Source organism: Misgurnus anguillicaudatus, chromosome 21 (assembly GCF_027580225.2).
Source record: "Misgurnus anguillicaudatus chromosome 21, ASM2758022v2, whole genome shotgun sequence".
Lineage (NCBI taxonomy): Eukaryota > Metazoa > Chordata > Actinopteri > Cypriniformes > Cobitidae > Misgurnus > Misgurnus anguillicaudatus.
In genome coordinates, this window is record NC_073357.2 from 55,128,205 (window position 1) to 55,152,742 (window position 24,538).

At 35.5% G+C, this 24,538-nt stretch overlaps 3 protein-coding genes across 4 annotated transcripts in view; all 3 read right to left on the reverse strand.

The window, feature by feature from the left end:
• The window catches only part of usp47 (ubiquitin specific peptidase 47), a 42,258-nt gene extending 39,897 nt beyond the window's left edge, over positions 1-2,361 (reverse strand). For both annotated transcript variants that reach the window (XM_073859414.1, XM_073859413.1), the window contains exon 1: positions 2,083-2,361. In XM_073859414.1, the coding sequence (XP_073715515.1) occupies positions 2,083-2,127 (45 nt within the window). In that variant the 5' untranslated portion in view covers positions 2,128-2,361. The remainder of the gene's footprint in view (positions 1-2,082) is intronic.
• Positions 2,362-3,540: 1,179 nt separating this feature from the next.
• Positions 3,541-5,839, reverse strand: clec3a (C-type lectin domain family 3, member A). Its single transcript, XM_055210727.2, has 3 exons — positions 5,219-5,839; positions 4,511-4,591; positions 3,541-4,006 (listed from the first exon to the last, which is right to left on the reverse strand). The coding sequence occupies exons 1-3, from the start codon at positions 5,322-5,324 to the stop codon at positions 3,609-3,611; spliced, it is 585 nt and encodes a 194-aa protein (XP_055066702.2). The 5' UTR covers positions 5,325-5,839; the 3' UTR covers positions 3,541-3,608.
• Positions 5,840-19,658: 13,819 nt separating this feature from the next.
• vat1l (vesicle amine transport 1-like) overlaps positions 19,659-24,538 on the reverse strand; it is a 37,374-nt gene continuing 32,494 nt past the window's right edge. The window contains exon 9 of the mRNA XM_055214047.2: positions 19,659-21,166. Within this exon, the coding sequence (XP_055070022.1) occupies positions 21,068-21,166 (99 nt within the window). The 3' untranslated portion in view covers positions 19,659-21,067. The remainder of the gene's footprint in view (positions 21,167-24,538) is intronic.

A 24,538-nucleotide genomic window follows, 5' to 3' on the forward strand; every position in this document is an offset into this window, starting at 1 on the left:
TTAAAGGAACAGCTGGTTGGATAAAAAACAAGGTGATGGGTCATGTTTAGTCACTAGTTTATAGGCTACAACAGAACAGATAATATGTAACCATTCAGTTGTGTTAAAATGCAACATAAGATCAAAGAGTAGAAGTGAAACATTTCATATTTCTGTTAAGCATCTACTTTGCACTGGAAGTTTTTATTATTATTTATATTGTTTACATTGTAATTTTTTATTTGGTAACATTTAAGTTATTCATATTGTTTATGACACCGGTGGGTTCAAAATAAAATGGACACAATGAAATAACAAACACTTGAGTTTTTTTAATTAGTCGTTACGAATAGTCGACTATTCGAAAAGTTAGTCGAAAGATTAGTCGTTAGAAAATTAGTCGTTAGTGGCAGCACTAAAATATATAAGTATTTATATTTATATAATATAAATTATACATAAATATGCGAATGTATATACACATGTAAACATTTCTTAAATATATACATGCATGTGTGTGTATTTATCTATACAAATTTATTATACACAGTTCACACACATATATTAATCGCAATTAATCGTTATGCCTCCCTACTCCATAGTATTCTTTTTCCTACTATGGAAGTGAATGGGGCTCATGATCGGTTTGGTTACAAACATTCCTTTTAAATATCTTCCTTCGTGTTTATCAGATCAAAGAAATGTTTACAGGTATGTAACAACATGAGAGTGAGTAAATGATGACTGAATTTTTATTTTTGGGTGAACTACCCCTTTAAAAAAAAAGAGATTCACAAGGAGGTAAATGACATTGAGCCATCAAAGGTCATGTTAATCCTGCAGCCCAATTTATAGGATCACAAAGGACAAAAAATCTTATTGGTTGTCTAAAAAAATGAATGAAATCTCAAACAGTTTAGTAAACAGACTGTGAATACATTGATAACCGATCACAATCCCAGGTCAAAGTGTTTTGATCATTCTTATTTTATACGTTTGCTTCCTCTTAACATTTACAAGTATCACTGCTTTCACTTTGGGATCTTTCCAAATATAAAAACAGATCAAACTACAGTCATGTTAATATTTAACTTGTATTATGTTAACTTTGATCATCCAATTTTTTAACTGCTTGGATGATCAATGTACAGTCTGTGCCATTTAAAATTAAGGCTAATGAATGTCAATACACAGCCCAAAATAGTAAACCAGATGCTCTATATGGATCTCGCAAACTTTAAGCAAAAATAATAAAACAAGATTATCAAGATTTATCTACAAAGACATGAAGTGGATTTAATCTGAATAAGCCTCTGCTTTAAATATTCAATATGTTTTCTGAGCAATGTGGTATTATGGTTAGGCTATTACAACTTGATAACATTCTATCACTACAGATGAGAAATCATTCTTGGATGTAAACACTTACACCTTTTGTAACACATAATCTTTCCACCTATATGAAAAAATAAATCACAGACCTACCCAACTCATATTATTACAAATAACTGTATAATGATGACTAAAACGTTATTATTTACTATTTAGCATGACGGCTATTATGCCCATAGCTTAAATCCTTATTTATCTCTCTACACGAAAGTATTAAAATATCAATCGACTGTTTTGAATAGCAAAAATGTGAAATAAATCAGATTTAGTGCGACTAATTCGAATCACGTCCACGAATAATGTGAAGTAGTGGATTCAATCTAAATCAGTTCTGTGTCATTTATGCTAACACACAAACTATGGCGCACAGTTTAGCACCCCCTAAACTCATTCTTGCGTGATAGTTGACAAGCTTTGAGAAAGTTTACAGTCACACAGCAAAAATGACAACACCCTATCTAGTCTCTCCACTAAAACAACCATCAGAATAAATGATTTATTCACATATTAAACCATAATAAAGAACTTGTTGACTAATAGTTAGCCAAGCTGTTGCTAACATTCTCATGCTAACGGTTGAGCCGAGTCCTGATGCGCACTTTCCCAGCCTCGCGCTGCTTTCGTTTAGACACAAGTCTCTGTTTATTAGGCGTGCTTTATAGAAACTGATGGTATGGTTTTGTGTTTGATAATAAACCCCGACAATCTCACCTCTCTGGCCACAAGCTGATTTTCTTCGCTGGGCACCATTTCCATTTGATCCTCCAGCCGAGATCCTGTCAACACGAGCTCTGCAAGTCGCCTCGCGAAAACATTATGAGCATGTCAGCCAAAACGAGTCGATATCAAAGCCAATGTTTGGTGCAAAATAACTTGAAATCCACTTTAATGTGTGTTACTTTCTGTCTGTTTGGACTGCAAGCACAAACAGCAATCAATGGAGGAAAAATGGCCGCATCGCACTTTCGCGAGACTTCACATCAGGCTGCGTCACTTCCGACATTCGTCGCTTCACCGATTATTTTTGCAACAAAAATAAAGTACAATATAAGCTACTGCCTAATATCCCTTCAACAATCCCAATTTTATTTTTACCTGAGATTTTCAATTTATCTGTATATTGTAATTTATCTTACTGCAAGAAGAAACCACCTAATTTATTCACATAAACAAATTTCTTAACACTTTTCCATAATTTTAAGGGTTTCTTGTTCACACTCTGTAAAATCCCTTAATATCTGTATCATTCTTGCAATAATAAAGGCTATATCTGTGTCTGACCGCTATTCAGCCCCATTCACTACCATAGGAATAAAGAGTACTATGGAAGTAAATGGGGCTCACAAACAGTTTGATTACAAACATTCCTCAAAAATCTTCCTTCAGGTTAATCAGAACAAAGACATTTATACAGGTTTGTAACAACATGAGAGTGAGTAAATGATGACAGAATTTTTAGGTGAACTATCCCTTTAAGAATAAATACATAAAAATACACATGCTTTTTATTAATATTATTGTGGTTTTAACTTTTATGTTGATGGGAAAATAAAGCCCTAATTATTTAGAAAGATTTACCTTACAAGAAAGTATTGTAGTGGTACCATGATATCAGATTATATAAAATCTATCGGGGTTTCCCGGCCATGGTTTAGATTAGGACATTTAAAGGTGCAGTGTGTAACTTTTAGCAGGATCTCTTGACAGAAATGCAAAATAAAATACATAACTGTATTATTAGGGGTGTAAAAAAACTTTCATTATGAACCGTTATGTGTTTATTACCTTAGAATGAGACCTTTATATCTACATACACCGGGCGTCCCCTTAAATGGAAGTCGCCATTTTGTGCCACCATTTTTCTAAAGAAGCCCTTAACGGACAATTTTTTTACTAAGTTGTCACAGACGATGACATGTTTGTCTGGTGGCGGCTACCGTAGCTTCTCTATGCGTTTCAAAAGCGAGAGGTCAGCTGTGGACTAAGCCGTTTGTTGCAATTCGCAACCTCACCACTAGATGCCACTAAAATTTACACACTGCACCTTTAAGTAATTTTTTCAAACAAAAAAACCCAATACTGGTGTGCATCTTTAGACAAAACAATGGCACTAATATATACAAACATTACAAATAAAGAAGACAGATTATAAATTACCAATGATGTACATTTATTGACCAGCTTCATTAACAGGCTGTCTTTATAACTTTACAGCATGTGTGCTGTTATACACATCATCATGGTATCAGGTATTCACACACATATTTCTTTTGGCTGCGACAAACCTCGTCATGCCACTTTCCCTGTGCTGCCAATGAAAGAGCGACACAACTCTCTCTCTTTCCTCCGGTTGGCTCTTTTTTAGAGCGATCCCAGTGAAAGAAAGCGACAGGCTGACTGTTCACATCTACATACTGGCCCTCCTTTACTATATCTGTAATGCCTATCCAGAAATCTTTGGATCCGGGCGAGCTGCGTTTGGCGTAATCTCTCACTTCATCGTTTTCGTTGATGTCCCGGGGAATAGCCAGGGTTCCTCCCTGTGCGATGCAGTCCTCGTTCGCCTCATGGTAATGTTTGGTCCGTTCAGAAATCAGGTAACACTTCCTGTGGGCTTTAATGCCACGCAAGCAAACTGAAAAGATACAGATGTGTACATATATGGATTTACAGTCATTCTTTTTTCAAAGTTTTTGCATTTCTTTGTTCTGCTGAACACAAATGAAGATACTTTGAAAATGTTAATAACCAAACAGAACTGGGGCACCATTCACGTCCATAGTATATTATTTCCTATGGAAATCAATGGTGCCCCAGATCTGCTACATTTGTATTTAGCAGAAAAAAGAAATGTATACAGGTCTGGAACTGCTTGAAGGTGAGCAAATGGTGACAGAAATTTCATTATACTGTGAACTATCACTTTATGATGTACCAAAATGAGCATTTCTTAAGTTTGTTTAGCCAAGGTCGCCCTTGTTGTTTTAAACTACATGTAATTTTAAGAAGCGTCTGAAGGTTTGTGCCCAGGGGACTTACACCGTGATCTTACACCAAAGACTTTATCTTATGAAAATAAAAATCTCTGGTATAAGTATGACAAGCTTTTTTGTTCAGACAAAATAATTTTCTCATCTACCTGTTTGAAGTGCCTGCATCTCTTTTAAAGAGTTAATTTCCTGCCATATTTTGTCAATCTGTGTCCTTATGTCATCTTCTTCTGTAACAGACAAACATCAGACCAGAGATTAAATCAAGACAACAAACATTTGTGACCCTGGACCACAAAACCAGTCATACGGGTCAATGTTTTGAAATTGAGATTTATACATTACCTAAAAAACTGAATAGGCTTTCCATTGATGGGTGGTTTGTTAGGATAGGACAATATTTGGTTTGGAAATCTGTATAATTTGATGGTGCAAAAAATCGAAATATTGAGAAAATTGCCTTTAAAGTTGTCCAAATAAAGTCCTTAGCAACTCATTTTACTAATAATAAATACATTTTTGATATATTTACGGTAGGACATTTACCAAATGTCTTCATGGAACATGATTTTTTTCTACTATTCTAATGATTTTTTTGGCATAAAAAAATCTATAATTTATTTTTGGATATCGCTACAAATATGCCATGCTACTTATGATTGTTTTTTTTTGTCCAGGGTCACATTTAATGGGGTTGCCAAAGTGGTAATGCCATAGAAAAATTTTTTTCATTCAACCTTCAATTTCATTCAATTTCTTTCTCGCATCTTTTGTGAAACTGAAAGGTTGGATGTAAAAGGTTTTTTATGGAGCCATGCGACCGGAAAATGAAGAATGTGACTCAAAAAATACAGTACCTTTCTGTACAGCTGGAACAGCCTTTTTGGTGCGGGAGGCAGTGCCACGTCCAAACCGAAGAAAGATGAAGCATATCACCAATAAGAGTATCAGAGACTTGGCCATGGCTACAGCTGACAATCCCCAAAAGCAGTCGGGTAGATTTTATTATGGGGAGAAATACAGAATACAGCCCTTTAGTATTTCTCTTCCACACTCTTACTCTATCGGCTGAACGTTCAGTGTGCATGTGCATCCAAAAGGGGATTCATACTTGGGTGAAGTCCCAACAAACCTTCTGCTGTTTCTAGCCATTCATAAATATTTACCTGGGAAGCGCATGCAGTTCATTTGGTAGTCTTTCCATTTATAACCTGACCAGAAAATCTAGTGACTGCTGCAGTGTGTGCTCATGAATTTAACAGACTATCAAGATGTTTACTGTTTCTGTAGCTCAGTGGTATAGCATTGCGTTAGCTGCGCAATAGGTTGTGGGTTCATTCAGCAAAAACAAACATACTGACAAAATGTATACCTTGCAATGCACTGGAAGTCGCTTAAGACAAAAGCATCTATCACAGCAAAATCACCAGTGTTAAATCTACACTGCTGGTGTTTATATGGGTACCACCAGACCTACACCAGGAGTGTACATTTTACACTGGTGAATTTGCTGTGTAGCAAAGCGTGAATGTAATGAATAATTTCATTTTTTTTGAAAACCATAATAAACTTAATATTTAAAAATATATATATTATTGTTAGTATAATACATACAAAATCTTTCTTGTACTGTAAATCTTGTATTGAGTTTTTCAAGATAATTAAAGGCGAAGTTCACAATTTTTGAAAAACACTTTGGAAAAAAAGACGGGCCGACTACCAATACACACTTATAGCCAATCAGCAGTAAGAAGCGTGTCTACTAACCGACATCCTTGCCGGGTTGCCTATGTGTGGGGCGGGTCTTTTAAAAGAAGGTCCAGATTCTATTGGGGTAGGGGTTTGTTTAGGTGATTTCAAATATCAACATTGGCTTTCAAACATTGTGAACTCCACCTTTAATTTTAAAAATAAAATGCTATATGATAAAATTAAAGTATTGATTAGTTGTCTAACTATGCTATAGACGGTTTCATCGGACGCTCGCACGCACATTGTCGTGTTTACATGCCTGAGCCGAAGTGACCTTCCGGTCTGTATTTATTCATCAGTCTGGCTAGTGACTGATCTCTGAAACAAATATCTTGTCAAAAATAATATGTTTTGGTTTGCTAAAGCCGAGCGGAGATGACAGGCATGGATCACAACTGTGCGGAGAGATGCGCACCCAGGCAAGAATTCAAGGACCTGTAGCTTACATTGTATACATTAATTTTGCAGTAATGTTAACTCTGTGTTATAGTTGATACACGTTAAATATAATATATGAAAAAAGGTAATTTACTTGTCATTTATTTCCCTTATACCAGAAATAAACTACTGTAAAAGGACTCTGTTGTTATTGATTCTATGTGGAAGTATACAGGAAGTTAATCCACAAAAGCCTTTGATTATGTTCTTCCTGATGAAACCGTCAATATAGTAACGGTCTAACTGTATATTACTGTACATTTAGGTATTAAGCAGACGCTTTTATGCAAAAAGCAAAGAAAATAATTTGCTATATAAGCAACAGCATGAGTGCCATAGTCACTTTCAGCATAAAGTTTCACCAATCTTTAAAGAGACAACCTTTATGGGGAGTGACATAAGATAAGAGGGTATCTTTATAGGCAGAGCTCTACACTGAAAAAAAAGATTCATTATGTTGGCTTGACAAAGCCAACATACTGTTCTTCGATCTAAGCTTATTATGTTGGCTTTGAAAAAGCCAACATACTGATATTGTATTTAAACTTATTATTATGTTGGCTTTGAAAAAGCCAATATATTGTTATTGCTATTAAACTTATATTTTATTATTATTCTTTTTCTGAGACCAAAATTTCTGACACTAACTCGTCCTAGAGCTTTCAAGCTACATGCACCAAATTTTCCACAGACCTTAAGACTGGTCTGACTTAGTGTGCTATATCTTTTCTAACTGATGGGACCTTCCGAATTCCTAAACGGGGCGCTCAAACACCCCAAAATTCCCATTGACTTAACATGGAGACAAACATTGACGGGTCATAGCTGCGAGTGAGAAACTTGTAGAAACTTGTGGCTTACCACATTTAAGGAGGCTGACAGGCTGTGTAAGAACATACATCACAATGGGGTGTATGCTGTACCCCTGGGGTGTAAGAGGCCCCCAAAAATTCCCATTGACTTTTAATGGGGCAGGAAACATGCCCATATAAGGGAATAAAAGCTTCCCAGATGGAATATCTTCACTTTAGAGTGTCGTAGAGACATGGGGTTGGGCTCATTTTACTCAGTCATCCAATTAGTCTCTTAGGATCCCCCCAGAGCTATTAAGCCACGCCCCTAGCAACAATTTTGGGTACCCTAGCAACATCTCCCATAGACTACCATTATAAAAAGCCCAAATGGATATCTTTACACCGGAGTGTCATAGAGACATAGAGGTGGGCTCATTTTACTCAGGCATCCAATCAGTCTTAATAGGATTCTTATTGAGGTATTAAGCCACGCCCCTAGCAACCAAATATGAGCACCCTAGCAACATAACAAACAAAGCCTTATATCTCTGGATCTGAACATCATAGAGACATGGGGGTTGGGTCTTTGGGTCATGTTAGCTTCTTGCTAGCTTCATGCTAAGTCATACTAGCTTCATGCTAGTTTCATGCTAGCTTTATGCTAATTTCATAATATATCTTGCCAACTTCATGCTAAATCGTGTTAGCTTCATGTTAAATCTTGTTAGCTTCACGTTAAATAGTGCTAGCTTCATGCTAATCATGTTAGCATCATGCTAATCATGCTAGCTTCACGTTAAATCATGCTAGCTTCATGCTAATCATGCTAGCTTCATGCTAACATCATGCTAGCTTCATGCTAATCATGCTAGCATCATGCTAGCTTCATGCTAATCATGCTAGCTTCATGCTAATCATGCTAACATTATGCTAACTTCATGCTAATCATGCTATCATCATGCTAGCTTCATGCTAATCATGCTAGCATCATGCTAGCTTCATGCTAATCATGCTAGCTTCATGCTAGCTTCATGCTTATCATGCTAGCATCATGCTAGCTTCATGCTAATCATGCTAGCATCATGCTAGCTTCATGCTAATCATGCTAGCATCATGCTAGCTTCATGCTAATCATGCTAACATCATGCTAGCTTCATGTTTATCATGGTAGCATCATGCTAATCATGCTAGCATCATGCTAGCTTCATGCTAATCATGCTAACATCATGCTAGCTTCATGCTAATCATGCTAGCATCATGCTAGCTTCATGCTAATCATGCTAACATCATGTTAGCTTCATGCTAATCATTCTAGCATCATGCTAGCTTCATGCTAATCATGCTAGCATCATGCTAGCATCATGCTTATCATGCTAGCATCATGCTAGCTTCATGCTAATCATGCTAGCATCATGCTAGCTTCATGCTAATCATGTTAGCATCATGTTAGCTTCATGCTAATCATGCTAGCTTCATGGTAATCATGCTAGCTTCATGCTAATCATGCTAGCTTCATGCTAGCTTCATGCTAATCATGCTAGCATCATGCTAGCTTCATGCTTATCATGCTAGCATCATGCTAACTTCATGTTAATCATGCTAGCATCATGCTAGCTTCATGCTAATCATGTTACCTTCATACTTAAACATTCTAACAGCCAGATAGCCTACTAAACTAAACTTCTGTCAAACCGTTTTAAACGTTCAAGCTACGCTTTTTCAAGCCAACATAAAGTTTGTCTTCAAACTTTAATATCTAGTTATTATTATTCTTCTTAGCACCCCAAAATTTCTGACACTAACTCGTCCTAGAGCTTTCAAGCTACATGCACCAAATTTTCCACGGACCTTAAGACTGGTCTGACTTAGTGTGCTATATCTTTTCTAACTGATGGGACCTTCCGAATTCCTAAACGGGGGGCTCAAACACCCCAAAACTCCCATTTACTTAACATGGAGACAAACTTTGACGGGTCCTAGCTGCGAGTGAGAAACTTGTAGAAACTTGTGGCTTACCACATTTAAGGAGGCTGACAGGCTGTATAAGAACATACATTAAAATGGGGTGTAAGCTGTACCCCTGGGGTGTAAGAGGCCCCCAAAATTTCCCATTGACTTATAATGGGGCAGGAAACATGCCCATATAAGGGAATAAAAGCGTCCCAGATGCAATATCTTCACTTTAGAGTGTCGTAGAGACATGGGGGTGGGTTCATTTTACTCAGTCATCCAATTAGTCTATTAGGATCACCCCAGAGCTATTAAGCCACGCCCCTAGCAACAATTTTGGGTACCCTAGCAACATCTCCCATAGACTACCATTATAAAAAGCCCAGATAAATATCTTTACACCAGAGTGTCATAGAGACATAAGGGTGGGCTCATTTTACTCAGGCATCCAATCAGTCTTAATAGGATTCTTATTAAGGCATTAGGCCACGCCCCTAGCAACCAAATATGAGCACCCTAGCAACATAATAAACAAAGCCTTATATCTCTGGGTCTGAACATCATAGAGACATGGGGGTTGGGTCTTTGGGTCATGTTAGCTTCATGCTAGCGTCATGCTAAGTCATACTAGCCTCATGCTAGTTTCATGCTAGCTTTATGCTAATTTCATAATAAATCATGCTAACTTCATGTTAAATCTTGTTAGCTTCATGCTAACCTCATGTTTACTTCATACTAATCATGCTAGCCTCATGGTAGCTTCATGCTAATCATGCTAGCATCATGCTAATCATGCTAGCTTCATGTTAAATCATGGTAGCTTCACGCTAATCATGCTAACCTCATGTTTACTTCATGATAATCATGCTAGCCTCATGCTAGCTTCATGCTCATCATGCTAACATCATGGTAGCTTCATGCTAATCATGCTAGAATCATGCTAACTTCATGCTAATCATGCTAGAATCATGCTAGCTTCATGCTAATCATGCTGGAATCATGCTATCTTCATGCTAATCATGTTAGCATCATGCTAGCTTCATGCTAATCATGCTAGCATCATGTTAGCTTCATGCTAATCATGCTAACATCATGCTAGCTTCATGCTAATCATGCTAGGATCATGCTAACTTCATGCTAATCATGCTAGAATCATGCTAACTTCATGCTAATCATGCTAGCTTCATGCTAGCCTCATGCTAATCATGTTAGCATCATGGTAGCTTCATGCTAATCATGCTAGCATCATGCTAGCTTCATGCTAATCATGCTAGCTTCATGCTAGCTTCATGCTAATCATGCTAGCATCGTGCTAGCTTCATGCTAATCATGCTAGCATCGTGCTAGCTTCATGCTAATCATGTTAACATCGTGCTAGCTTCATGTTAATCATGCTAGTATTGTGCTAGCTTCATGCTAATCATGCTAACATCATGCTAATCATGTTAGCATCATGCTAGCTTCATGCTAATCATGCTAGCATCATGCTAGCTTCATGCTAGCTTCATGCTAATCATGCTAGCATCATGCTAGCTTCATGCTAATCATGCTAGCTTCATGCTAGCTTCATGCTAATCATGCTAGCATCGTGCTAGCTTCATGCTAATCATGCTAGCATCGTGCTAGCTTCATGCTAATCATGCTAACATCGTGCTAGCTTCATGTTAATCATGCTAGTATTGTGTTAGCTTCATGCTAATCATGCTAGCATCATGCTAGCTTCATGCTAATCATGTTAGCTTCATGCTAGCTTCATGCTAATATCATGCTAGCTTCATGCTAATCATGCTAGCATCATGCTAGCTTCATGCTAATCATGCTAGCATCATGCTAGCTTCATGCTAATCATGCTAGCATCATGCTAGCTTCATGCTAATCATGCTAGCATCATGCTAGTTTCATGCTAATCATGCTAGCATCATGCTAGCTTCATGCTAATCATGCTAACATCATGCTAATCATGCTTACATTATGCTAGCTTCACGCTAATCATGCTAGCATCATGATAGCTCCATGCTTATCATGTTAACATCATGCTAAATCATGCTACCTTCATACTTAAACATACTAACAGCCAGCCTACTAAACTAAACTTCTGTCAAACTGTTTTAAACGTTCAGGCTACGCTTTTTCAAGCCAACATAAAGTTTGTCTTCAAACTTTAATATCTAGTTATTATTATTATTATTATTATTCTGGTCCACACTTTTTCTAACAGTAACTCCTCCTAGAGCTTTCAAGCTACACCCACAAAACTTTACAAAACTTTTAAGACTGGTACGTAGATTTATGCTATATCTTTTCTAACTGATGGGACCTACCGAATTCCTAAACGGGGCGCTCAAACACCCCAAATTTTCCATTGACTTAACATTGCGACAAACTTTGACGGGTCATAGCTGCAAGCGAGAAATTTGTAGAAACTTGTGGGTTACCACATTTGAAGAGGCTGGCAGGCTCTGTAAGAACATACATCACATTGGGGTGTAAGTCTCACCCCTGGGGTGTAAGAGGCACCCAAATTTCCCCATTGACTTATAATGGGGCAAGGAACGTGCCCATATAAGGGAATAAAAGCGTCCCAGATGGAATATCTTCACTTTAGAGTGTCGTAGAGACATGGGGGTGGGCTCATGTTACTCAGGCATCCAATCAGTCTCTCTGGATCGTCTCATAGCTGTTAAGCCACGCCCCTAGCAACCATTTTTGGGTACCCTAGCAACATCTCCCATAGACTGCCATTATAAAATGCCCAGATGGATATCTTTGCAGCACAGTGTCACAGAGACATGGGGGTGGGCTCATTTTACTCAGGCATCCAATCAGTCTCTAAGGATTCTTATTGAGGTATTAAGCCACGCCCCTAGCAACCAAATATGAGCACCCTAGCAACATAATAAACAAAGCCTTATATCTCTGGATCCGAACATCATAGAGACATGGGGGTTGGGTCTTTTGGTCATGTTAGCCTTATGCTAGTTTCATGCTAAGTCATACTAGCTTCATGCTAGTTTCATGCTAGCTTCATGCTAATTTCATAATAAATCTTGCTAACTTCATGCTTATTCATGTTAGCATCATGTTAGCTTCATGCTAATTAATGTTAGCAACATGCCAACTTCATGCTAATTCATGTTAGCATCATGCTAGCTTCATGCTAATTCACGTTAGCTTCATGCTAATTCATGTTAACATCATGCTAGCTTCATGCTAATTCATGTTAACATCATGTTAGCTTCATGTTAGCATCACGTTAGCTTCATGTTAATTCATGTTAGCATCATGCTAGCTTCATGCTAATTCATGTTAGCATCATGTTAGCTTCATGTTAATTCATATTAGCATCATGCTAGCTTCATGCTAATTCATGTTAACATCATGCTAATTCATGTTAGCATCAAGCTAGCTTCATGCTAATTCATGTTAGCATCATGCTAGCTTCATGCTAACTTCATACTAATTCATGTTAGCATCATGCTAGCTTCATGCTAAATCATGTTAGCATCATGCTAGCTTCATGCTAATTCATGTTAGCATCATGCTAGCATCATGCTAGCTTCATGCTAATTCATATTAGCATCATGCTAGCTTCATGCTAATTCATATTAGCATCATGCTAGCTTCATGCTAATTCATGTTAGCATCATGCTAGCTTCATGCTAATTCATGTTAGCATCATGCTAGCTTCATGCTAATTCATGTTAGCATCATGCTAGCATCATGCTAGCTTCATGCTAATTCATATTAGCATCATGCTAGCTTCATGCTAATTCATGTTAGCATCATGCTAGCTTCATGCTAATTCATGTTAGCATCATGCTAGCTTCATGCTAATTCATGTTAGCTTCATGCTAATTCATGTTAGCATCATGCTAGCTTCATGTTCATTCATGTTAGCATCATGCTAGCTTCATGCTAATTCGTGTTAGCATCATGTTAGCTTCATGCTTATTCATGTTAGCATCATGTTAGCTTCATGCTATTTCATGTTAGCATCATGCTATCTTCATGCTAATCATGCTAACTTGATGCTAGCTTCATGTTAACCATGTTAGCTTCATGCTAGCTTCAGGCTAATCATGCTAGCTTCATGCTAAATCAGGCTAGCTTCATACTTAAACATACTAACAGCCAGATAGCCTACTAAACTATACATCTGTCAAACCTTTTTAAACGTACAGGCTACGCTTTGGCAAGCCAACATAAAGTTTGTCAACAAACTTTTCTATCTAGTTGAATTTAATACATTTTTTTAAGGTAAGTGGTTGCAATCAATTTATTTAGGCTACTTTTAAACAAAAAAGATTAGTAAAGTAAAATATAATATAAAACTTTTGTTTAAATGTAGCTTAAATAAATTGATTGCAACCACTTACCTTAAAAAAATTGATTAAATTCAATGAATAATTTTTTTCAGTGTATAGAGAACTCTATCTATAGCACTATTCGGATGGGATTAGTTTTCCAAACGACGTTTGAGTTTCAACGTGCCCCCCAGGACGTCTGTGATTTTATGTACCGATTCGGATGGGATTAAAATGATGCAGGCTATTCCAGAGATGGGAGTGTCTGTTTCATGCATTTGGGCGTTGCAGTAGCACGTGGTCTGGATACGCGTGTTTGTAATGTTTAATATTTTGCTTTAAATGTAAAATTATGACAGAACATGTAATTTATTAATTTAATTTTTACAAATCAAAATAAAATATACAAATCCTACTAAAGTAACGTTAGCCTACATGTTTTATATAACTGTCTGCTTATAATAAACACAAAAGAAATGAAGAAATAATGATTAATAAAAATGTATTATCTTTATTAATTAACATTACCATTCCGAAGTTGAACAACTTTGAACGTTGAGTTTCTTATAACGTTACTGATATTACAGTGGCCAGTCTTAACAGTGTATGATATTCAGCTTGTCTTGATTTAATTATTTTATTTTGCCAAATGCAAAAAAACATTCATATCTGAATGAATGGGACTCAGGAAATACAATATATGCGCATTAGTAAGACCTTACGGCAGATCACGTTGGCCAAAATACGAAATGAACCTCGTTTTCAAAAGATATTGCGGGCAAACACAGACATTTGCATCCGGACGGGATTAAATTTCTCAAAGGACCTCTGAGTTCGGCGAAAAACAGTAGGTAAATTGCTCAGGAATTCTTACGAAGGTCGTCAGAGAAAAACACAGACATGGCCGATTCAGACGGGATTAAAAACACAGAGGATCTCTGAGAAGCACAATTTTCTCAGAGGTCCCCCTGTAAAACTAATCCCGTCCGAATAGGGCTTATGTGTTATTTATCTTTCCTCAGCTTCAGCTATTAAGAAAACATGAAAATCTTCAAGCAATATAGAACAACGTTTGAGTAAATTGTCACTACTTAAAAGAGCTCATCTGAGAAACAGCCAATCAAAGCAGAGCTCAACATTATTATTCATGACCCTTTCAAATAAGGTAATAGGCTAATAGACCATTTAATTCTTGGGATAAATCCTAGGGTTGTAAATGGACATGTAAAACAGTCTCTGGATAATATTTACACTTAATAAACTTACATACATTCTATGAAGATATCAGAGAACAATTTAACATACACTGAAAAAAACAACTTGTAAAATTTACTTAAAAAAATCCTCGTAACAATTTGCACAAACTTTTTTTAAGTAAAATTTACCTACTAAAATCAAATAAAATTTACTTAAAATTGCATGATAAAACATATGTTAAATAATTAATTAAATGTTACTAATTATTTTATTTAGAAGTTAGATTTATTTTAATCGTTTAGGTAAAGTCTATTAGGTTTTTTTGAAAATTGAAGCATTGCTGTCCTAATAATATTAAATAAATCATATTTTCTGTTTGTTATTTTCTTTAACATATTCCTAGTTATTTTTAGTGTTATAAATGGCATTATAACACAAAATTCATGACTGACAACAAGTCAGTCATTGAATAAACTTGATTCGGAACAGAAACTCACATGTGTTTCTGACATGCATTATCAGCACTGTGGAGAGAATTACAATACAATGTTCTGAACAGGGTTCATGTACAGAAACACTGATCACCTGAACGGTGGCTTCACAAAATTATTATTTACAACAAAACAACATCAATAATATAAGAGCTTAAACCTTTATGACATCACTTTATCAAATATTTAAGTAAAGTTCTTATCAGTTCTTATTCTGTGATAATGCTTAAAAAATAAAAATATTCAGGCACAAAGAATTGTGGGTATTCCTTACAACATGTGCAAATAAATGTAAGTACATTTTACTTAGATTTTTGAGTTTAATGGATTTAATATTTTTAAGTAAAATGAACTAAGATTTTTTTACTTGAATCTGCTAAAGTTTTTGATTAAAATTTACTTAATTATTTTAGGACTATGTGCAGTGACTATAAAACAGTTAAATAATACAAGAAAATATCTAATAAGACTTACTATTCCCACACAGTTCATTTTTTACATAAATTAATTGTGTATTTATCATCATTTTACTTAGGAAAATCTAGTTCTCAATAAATGTTAATATTATTATGTAGAAATTATGAGAGTTAATCTAATAAATATTACTACACCAAAAAGTTCGTTTTTTCAGTGTATTTTTTTCAATGCATTCTTTGGCACCTTTAAAAACCTGCAAATAAAAACAAAGCATTGATCATGACACCTATCACTTGGAAATGCGCCACAATTCGGAAGTCAGGTGTTCACGGTGACTTTAATAGACAAGGAGAGAAATGGTCAAAGGAACTCAATTATTCAAGTTTGTTTGTCTTCGGTGACAATATGTGACCCTGGACCACAAAACCTGTCACAATGGTAAAATTCCTTGGAAATATATATGATTTATACATCTAAAAGCTGAATATATAATCTTTCCTTTGATGTATGGTTTGTTAGTATATTTGGACAAGATACAACTATTTGAAAATCTGAAAAAATATAAAAAAGTGAGAAAATTGCCTTTAAAGTTGACAAAAATGAATTCCTTAACAACACATATTAGTAATGATAAATTAATTTTTTATATATTTATGATAAGAAACATACAAAATATCTTTATGAAACATGATCTTTACTTAATATCCTAATGCAGTGGTTTTCAAACTGGGGGCCGCAAGGTGGTACCAGGGGGGCCCCAGTTTTATGACATTTTATAAAATACATTAATTTATCATGAATTCTTTATATTAAACCTTAAAAGATGAGGCTACTAATCAAAAGCACCACTTTTTGTATAATTTAATGGTTTTTTTTTAAATGTTGAGTTTTAGAACAGTTTTTTGTCACAAATTTTCTTTGGGGGGCCGCGAAGGAATGCACCGTACACAAGGGGGGGCCGCACGGTGAAAACGTTTGGGAAACACTGTCCTAATGATTCTTGGCTCATATGTATTGTTGGCTATTGCTACAAATACACCTGTGCTACTTATGATTGTTTTTTTTGTCCAGGGTCACATATAAAAAACACATTGGAAAGGTCAAAGCCATTTTTATCACTGTTATATTTTGTCTGAATTATATTTATATATTATCTGAATAGCAGTATATTGAAAAGGCCACTGAGCCGCATATTTGAACTGAAAGAGAAAAGTGTAAACATCTCAGGTTACTGTGAGAAAAACGCAAAAGAAATACAAGCTTCAGTCTGCGTTATCATTTCCTAAATGCTATGAAAAACCAAATAAGAAGAATGTAAACTGTTATCTGGTTAATAACAGCATTTTAACAGCATTAAGACCATACTGTCATAACACACACACCAACAGAGATGCTATGCACAACATTTATTCTCATAACTTATATTGTGTGTTTTTGTTATCTACCACAACACAACAGCACATCCAGCTAAAACTCCAGTACATACAGCAGCAATACTCGTCCAGAGGTGACATTGGCAAAAAGTTCAAATACACAAGCCAAACACTGTTGGCCAGAACAAACAGGGAAATGTGAAAAGATGCCTTCACATACTGTAACAGTGAAAAAGTCGTGGGAAAGCCACACATTACACAAACAAGCAATTTGTACTGTATGTAAAGCATTCTTGGTCCATTATAATGATTATTTTTGTTTGCAAGATGGCTTTCAATCTGCTTAACGTTAATGGTCATTCATTTCTTCCAAAGTAACAGAACAAAACATGAGTCAAGAAAATAATATAATACTGCCTGTATTTGTTAAAAGTAGGCGAAAGACCAGACTGGTTTGTAAGAAAATAGTATACACAAGCCTGCCTACTACTCTCAAATATCTGTTTGCTCCTTGTAAAATTAAACAACCACTTGGTGCGTTTATAAACGCTTAGTGGGCGAAAGTAGGCAAGTATGCCGTAGGGATGACGTATATTTGTAGACTAACCCGGAAATTAGGACACTGGTTTTCTCGCAAAAAAGCCTATTATTTTTTCCCATAAGCTTTTGGATTATCGCTAAAAAAATAAGATCTGTGTTTAACAAAAGTTTATGACACATGTTTTGTCCAACAAGGAAATCTGCACAGATGAATACAAATATTATGAATCTTAAAGTGTAAATGTGTTTACCAGAAATATAAAAATATTTTTTTTTAAACTTCATAAAAGTTGTGTTCCTCTGTGAAGATTAAAGGAATATTCCATTTTCTTAAAAGAAAAATCCAGATAATTCTCTCACCACCATGTCATCCAAAATGTTGTCTTTCCTGGTTCAGTCGAGAAGAAATTATGTTTTTTGAGGAAAACATTGCAGGATTTTTCTCATTTTAATGGACTTTAATAGACACCAACAATTAACACTTAACTCAACACATAACAGTTTTTTCAACGGAGTTTCAAAGGACTATAAACAATCCCAAACGAGGCATAAGGGTCTTGTCTAGCGAAACGATTGTCATTTTTTACAAGAAAAATAAAAATATACACTTTTAAAGCACAACTTCTCGTCGAGATCCGGTCCAGCGCGACCTAACGTAAATGCGTAGTGGCGTAGGGAGGTCACGTGTTACATATATAAAACGCACATTTGCGGACAATTGTAAACAATAAACTGCCACAAAGACATTAATTAGTATCAGTTGACATACAACAACATAGGAACGGTCCCCTTTCAACACACTTGCAAACACTGGGGCGGAGTTTCGCGTTCGTCTTCTGTGACCTCTTGACGTCATGACGTATTGCGTGGGGTCAAGCTGGCGCATCACGACCGGATCTAGACGAGAAGTTGTGCTTTAAAAGTGTATATTTGTTATTTTTCTTGTTACGTGTTGAGTTAAGTGTTAATTGTTGGTGTCTATTAAAGTCCATTAAAATGAGAAAAATCCTGCAATGTTTTCCTCAAAAAACATAATTTCTTCTCGACTGAACAAAGAAAGACATCAACATTTTGGATGACATGGTGGTGAGTAAATTATCTGGATTTTTCTTTTAAGAAAATGGAATATTCCTTTAACTTGTAGGACTAAACGTGTGTCATAAACTTGATAGCTTTTGAAAAACCGTAGGCGAAAAGTACCAGTAAGATTTTGAAGTGTGCATGCGATGGACACTTTACTATCCCGTGAGCCCCCCGAAGAAGAGTCACCCAACGACGACAACGACGACGAAGGAGAGGCGTTGTCATAATAAAAAATGTTGGAAAGTGTTATTGCGGCTCTATTTAAATAAATTCAAGTTTGGTGAACCTTAAGAATTTAAGTAAACTTAAATATATACGTTTTTGGGAGACCCATTACTTAATTTAATTGAGGCAACGAGTTTACTCATTAAAATGAGTTCTGTCAACTTATTAGGGTTTTCAGTGTAATTAAAACTGTGGTTAAACTGCGCTTGTTTATCAGCACCCTTAACATGTAACTTCTTGTTATGAGGATGTATGACACGTCATAACAAATCGTATCAACATGGTGGATGTAGTCAGATAAATTGAATCACACTATCGATATTCATACTATAAAGAATGTACTGCTTTAACAGTCGATGAGTAAGAACTTGTAATTTAGGACGCAGGGACTGACAAACCTCACTAAGCAACAAAAGGCACTAAGATATTTGACGCATTTTTAAGGACTGGCATAAATAGGAAGTGTGGCAAAAATGCAGTGCACATGATACGCTTTTTAATGTTTTGCACCTTAAATTTACTGCAAGTCGTTTTGGATAAAAGGTCTGGGAAAAGATTGGTCTGCCAAATGAATAAATGCAACACTTCACACTAAAACATTAAGATGTTTTGTACTTAATACAAGTTTAGTGCCTTAAAGGGATAGTTCATGTAAGAGCAAGTACGTTGCATGGTTGACCATCAGCTACCATTTTTCTCAGAAAAGCTTTGAAAATTATTAATGATCAATTCGTACATATTTTACGTTGTGGCTAATTCGTATTTATTTGTGTGACCACATTTGTACATTTTGTAACGATTTTATTTTAAGTTTAATTCTTTCTACCACTGTTACTAAGTCTTACTATTTATTATAACACGCTATTATAAAGTGCCGCAGGGATAGAGTATTTTTGTAGGCAAACCTCGAAAGCGAGTTAGCATTTAAGCTAAGGCTAATCAAAAGATTAATCGCGATTAATCGCATACAAAATAAAAGTTTGTTTTGCATAATATATGCGTGTGTACTGTGTGTAATTATATATATGTGTGTGTGTGTGTGTGTGTGTATATATTAGAGCTGGGCATAGATTTATCTAGATTAATCTCATACAAAATAAAAGTAATTTTTTGCATAACATACGAGTTTGTGCTGTGTGTAATTATTATGTATATATAAATACACACACAAACATTCATGTATGTATTTAAGAAACATTTACATGTGTAAATATATTTTATTATATTTGTATATATTCTAAATTATATTTAAATAAAAAACGATATTTAAATAGAGCATTTCTTAAATGTATATATATGTATGTGTGTGTGTTTAAATATACATAATATAAATCAATTAAAAAAATTCTTACATTTAGACACGTATTTGTGTATTTATAGATACATAATATTTACACAAAAAAATATATTATGCAAAAACAAACTTTTATTTTGCATGCAAGTAACGTGATTAATTGTACGCGATTAATCTTTTGACACCCCTAATTTTAGCACTTCCGGTTCCATCGTCCCGGAGTAAATGGCTTTTTTTAATTTGGTTTTGGTAAAAACTCCTTAATTAAGATCATGGGTTAAAATGAAACATGTTGAGTTAACATGAGGGTGAGTAAATAATGACAAAGTTTTCGGTTTTAGGTGAACTATCCCTTTAATACGATGCATACATATATGTGTTGCCAAAAATATACATTTTAAGATATCCTTGATAAACTTCCAGACTATTCCTCTTAAATCATGTATTATGGCATTCCTTATAAAGTTAATGACAACTTACCAGTTTTAAGTATCTGGCACAACCAGTTTTCCCTTGCATTTGGCACTTGGTGAGTGAATTTTCAATCTGTGCACTGATGGACAGGCCCAAACCAACATCCTAGAGGCCACATAAGAGATTCACGAAAGTCGATTCAACAATAACATTCTGATCTAAAACACTGTAACATTTTAACACTGCACTAAGAATGGCACTTCAGTCGAACGATAAACACCACAATAAGTGTTTTCAGCTATTTTGAGACCTTTAGAAATGGCAAAGATACAGACGAACAAAAGAAACGTAACACACACACATTTCACAACAGCAGAGGATCCGAGCGCACCGCTCGGGTTCATGATAGTCTCTGGATGAGATGTCAGCTCAGTTCACTGAATGAAGGGTATCCGCTCTTTGTTATCAGTATCTCCCTCATGCTCCTCGTCCTCTTCACCGGCTTCACTGGTCTCTGTACTGTCATTGGCCATCTGAAAGAAAAACAGTTCATCGAATTGCGTTTTCAGTATAAACAGTATAAGAAGAGCTTAGATGCAAAACCCACTTTAAAGGTGCGTCTGACATGTTTTTGTTTAAATTAACATTATTTATCAGACCGGTATTTTTGAATTAAAGGGCACCTATTATGCAAAATGCACTTTTACATGACATAAATGTGTGCTGCCAGTGTGTTAACACAACAACCCCAACAATGAAAAAAACAAAAACACCCACTACTTTTTGAATCACCATTAAACCAAAGCAGTCTCATTAGACATGCTGTTTTGATTATCTTGTTAAAGGGATAGTTCACCCAAAAATGAAAATAATGTCATTAGTGACTCACCCTCATGTTGTTCCAAACTCGTAAGACCTCCGTTAATCTTCAGAACACAGTTTAAGATGTTTTATATTTAGTCCAAGAGCTTGTTGACCCTTCATTGAAAATCTAGTAATGGTATACTGTCCATGTCCAGAAAGGTAATAAAAACATCATCAAAGTAGTCCATGTGACATTAGTGGGTCAGTTAGAATGTGTTAAAGCATCGAAATTACATTTTGGTCCAAAAAGAACAAAAATTATGACTTTATTCAGCATTGTCTTCTCTTCCACGTCTGTTGTGAAGCGCATGCGCTAGACTAAAGTCACGTGACTGCAGTGACGCGGCTGACGTGTTATCTGGTGCAACCCAGGCTTTGTTTACAGTGTGAGAGAGACGCACGCTGCAAGTTTGAAAAAATTTTTTGCAAACATGTTTGAGGATAACACGTCATCCGCGTCACTGCAGTCACGTGACTTTAGTCTAGCGCATGCGCTTCAAAACAGACGCGGAAGAGAAGACAATGCTGAGTAAAATCATAATTTTTGTCACATAAACTACTTTGATTATGTTTTTATTACCTTTCTGGACATGGACAGTATACCGTACATAGATTTTCAATGAAGGGTCATCAAGCTCTTGGACTAAATATAAAACATCTTAAAGGAATATTCCATTTTCTTAAAAGAAAAATCCAGATAATTTACTCACCACCATGTCATCCAAAATGTTGATGTCTTTCTTTGTTCAGTCCAGAAGAAGTTGTGTTTTTTGAGGAGAGCATTGCGGGATTTTTCTCGTATTAATGGACTTTGGTATAGCCCAACATTTAATACTTAACTCAACACTCAACAGCTTTTCTCAACGGAGCCTCAAAGGACCACAAACAATCCCAAACGTGGCACAAGTGTCCCATCCAGCGAAACGATTGTCATTTTTGACAATAAAGGTAACAAATATACGCTTTTAAAGCACAACTTCTCGTCTAGATCCAGTCGTGATGTGCCAGATGACCCCACGCAATACGTCAAGAGGTCACAGAAGACGAAAGCGAAACTCCGCCCCAGTGTTTACAAGTGTCTTGAAAGAGGACCGTTCCTACGTTGTTGTATGTCAACTGATACTAATTAATGTCTTTGTGTCAGTTTATTGTTTAAAATGATCCGCAAATGTCCGTTTTATATATGTAACACGTGACCTCCCTACATCACTACGCATTTACGTTAGGTCGCGCTGGACCGGACCTAGACAAAAAGTTGTGGTTTAAAAGTACATATTTTTCACTTTTCTTGTCAAAAATGACAATCGTTTTGCTAGATAAGACTCTTATGCCTCATTTGGGATTGTTTATAGTCCTTTGAAACTCTGTTGAAAAAAACTGTTAAGTGTTGAATTAAGTATTAAATGTTGGGCTCTATTAAAGTCCATTAAAATTAGAAAAATCCTCAAAAAAACATAATTTCTTCTCGACTGAACAAAGAAAGACATCAACATTTTGGATGACATGGTGGTGAGTCTGGATTTTTCTTTTAAGAAAATGGACTAATTCTTTAAACTGTGTTCTGAAGATGTACGGAGGTCTCACGAGTTTGAAACGACATGAGGGTGAGTCATGAATGACATTTTTCATTTTTGGGTGAACTATCCCTTTAATGTGATGTCACAATGATGAAGCCCCGCCCACAGCAACAGCCCTGCATTACCATAGTTTCCGCCCTCAACGAGTTGTATGCAGTCCGCCATATAACAATAGTGGGATACTATTGTCTCAGACTGTATTCAAAGAAATAGTCCTTCTTTTCCGGGCTGCGAAAGATAGAACTAATGGATATAACGGCTGAATATTTCAAAATAAAATTAATATTTTTCTGGTTCCATATTTATTTTAATAAGTCAGAATCGTTTCCGCTGTGTCCCACTGGCGGGCGCGGTGGACGTGTATAGCAGGTGATGCAACTATATGGATCCTCTGAAGGCTAGACCGTCTCATTTCTTTTCTCTTCGTGGACTTCACAGGCTGTGCCCTTTAAAGATCGAGCTCTCACCTTCGAAGCATGCATCCTTCGAATTGGGACACAGCTGCTGTCTCTTTTGGTAAGGAAGTGAGGAGCAGGAGCTCTTTGCATTTAAAGGTACAGACACGAAAACAGCACGATCCAAATAGGGACATTTTGGAGATGCTATAATAAATTATATATGGGGTGTTTTGAGCTGAAACTTTACAGACACATTCTAGAAATACCTGAGACTTATAATACATCTTAAAAATTGGCATAATAAGTGAAAACAATGTAGATTTCATAAGGGAATGCTGTTGTGGGCCATAATTTCCACAGATTGTTTCCTTGGAGAAGAGCATCATAAGGAGGCGTCTCCATGGAAACTGCTGTCATGATGTGATTCATGAATCACTGTTTTTTGTTCCTACTATAGGTAAAAAGGTGTGTGCTTTTACGTTTTTATAATAGATCATCCCATATGGCAAAAAAAATATATTTTAAAATATGTTTAAAATATATTTCAAAATATACAAAAATGGTCAAAAAATATATTCGCTGAAATATATTTTGGAATATGTTTTCAAAAATATATTTTTCACTGATATATTTTTTGTATATTTTAAAAGATATTTAAAAAATACAATTTTAAAGCATTAAAAATATATTCAGCCCTCCATATATTTCAATCCAAGGAAATATATTCACGTCGCATTGGAAGAAAAACGTTATGTTACAAAGCTGTAAACATAACAGTTTTAAAAATGATAAAATTAAATATATTTTCAACTTCAAAAATATACTTTATAAATTAACTTGTATTTAGCATATATTTAAAATATATTTAGGCAAAAAAAATAATTTTTGCCATATGGGATGTAAAATTAGAAATATATTTGCTTGCCCTTGTAATAAATTTTAAAATATATGTTGATATAAGACGGTTAAAACTAAATATATTTATTTCCAAATTCAAAAAAATATATATTCAATTGAGCATACCATTTACAAAATGTATTTAGCATATATTTTAAATATATTTTTG

Excerpts from the sequence above, each read along its gene's own strand:
- clec3a (XM_055210727.2), bottom strand. The coding sequence starts at position 5,324 with ATGGCCAAGTCTCTGATACTCTTATTGGTGATATGCTTCATCTTTCTT. Across the intron at positions 4,592-5,218 it reads TGTTCCAGCTGTACAGAAAG|AAGAAGATGACATAAGGACA; the intron begins GTACTGTATTTT and ends TGTCTGTTACAG. Across the intron at positions 4,007-4,510 it reads GATGCAGGCACTTCAAACAG|TTTGCTTGCGTGGCATTAAA; the intron begins GTAGATGAGAAA and ends GTATCTTTTCAG.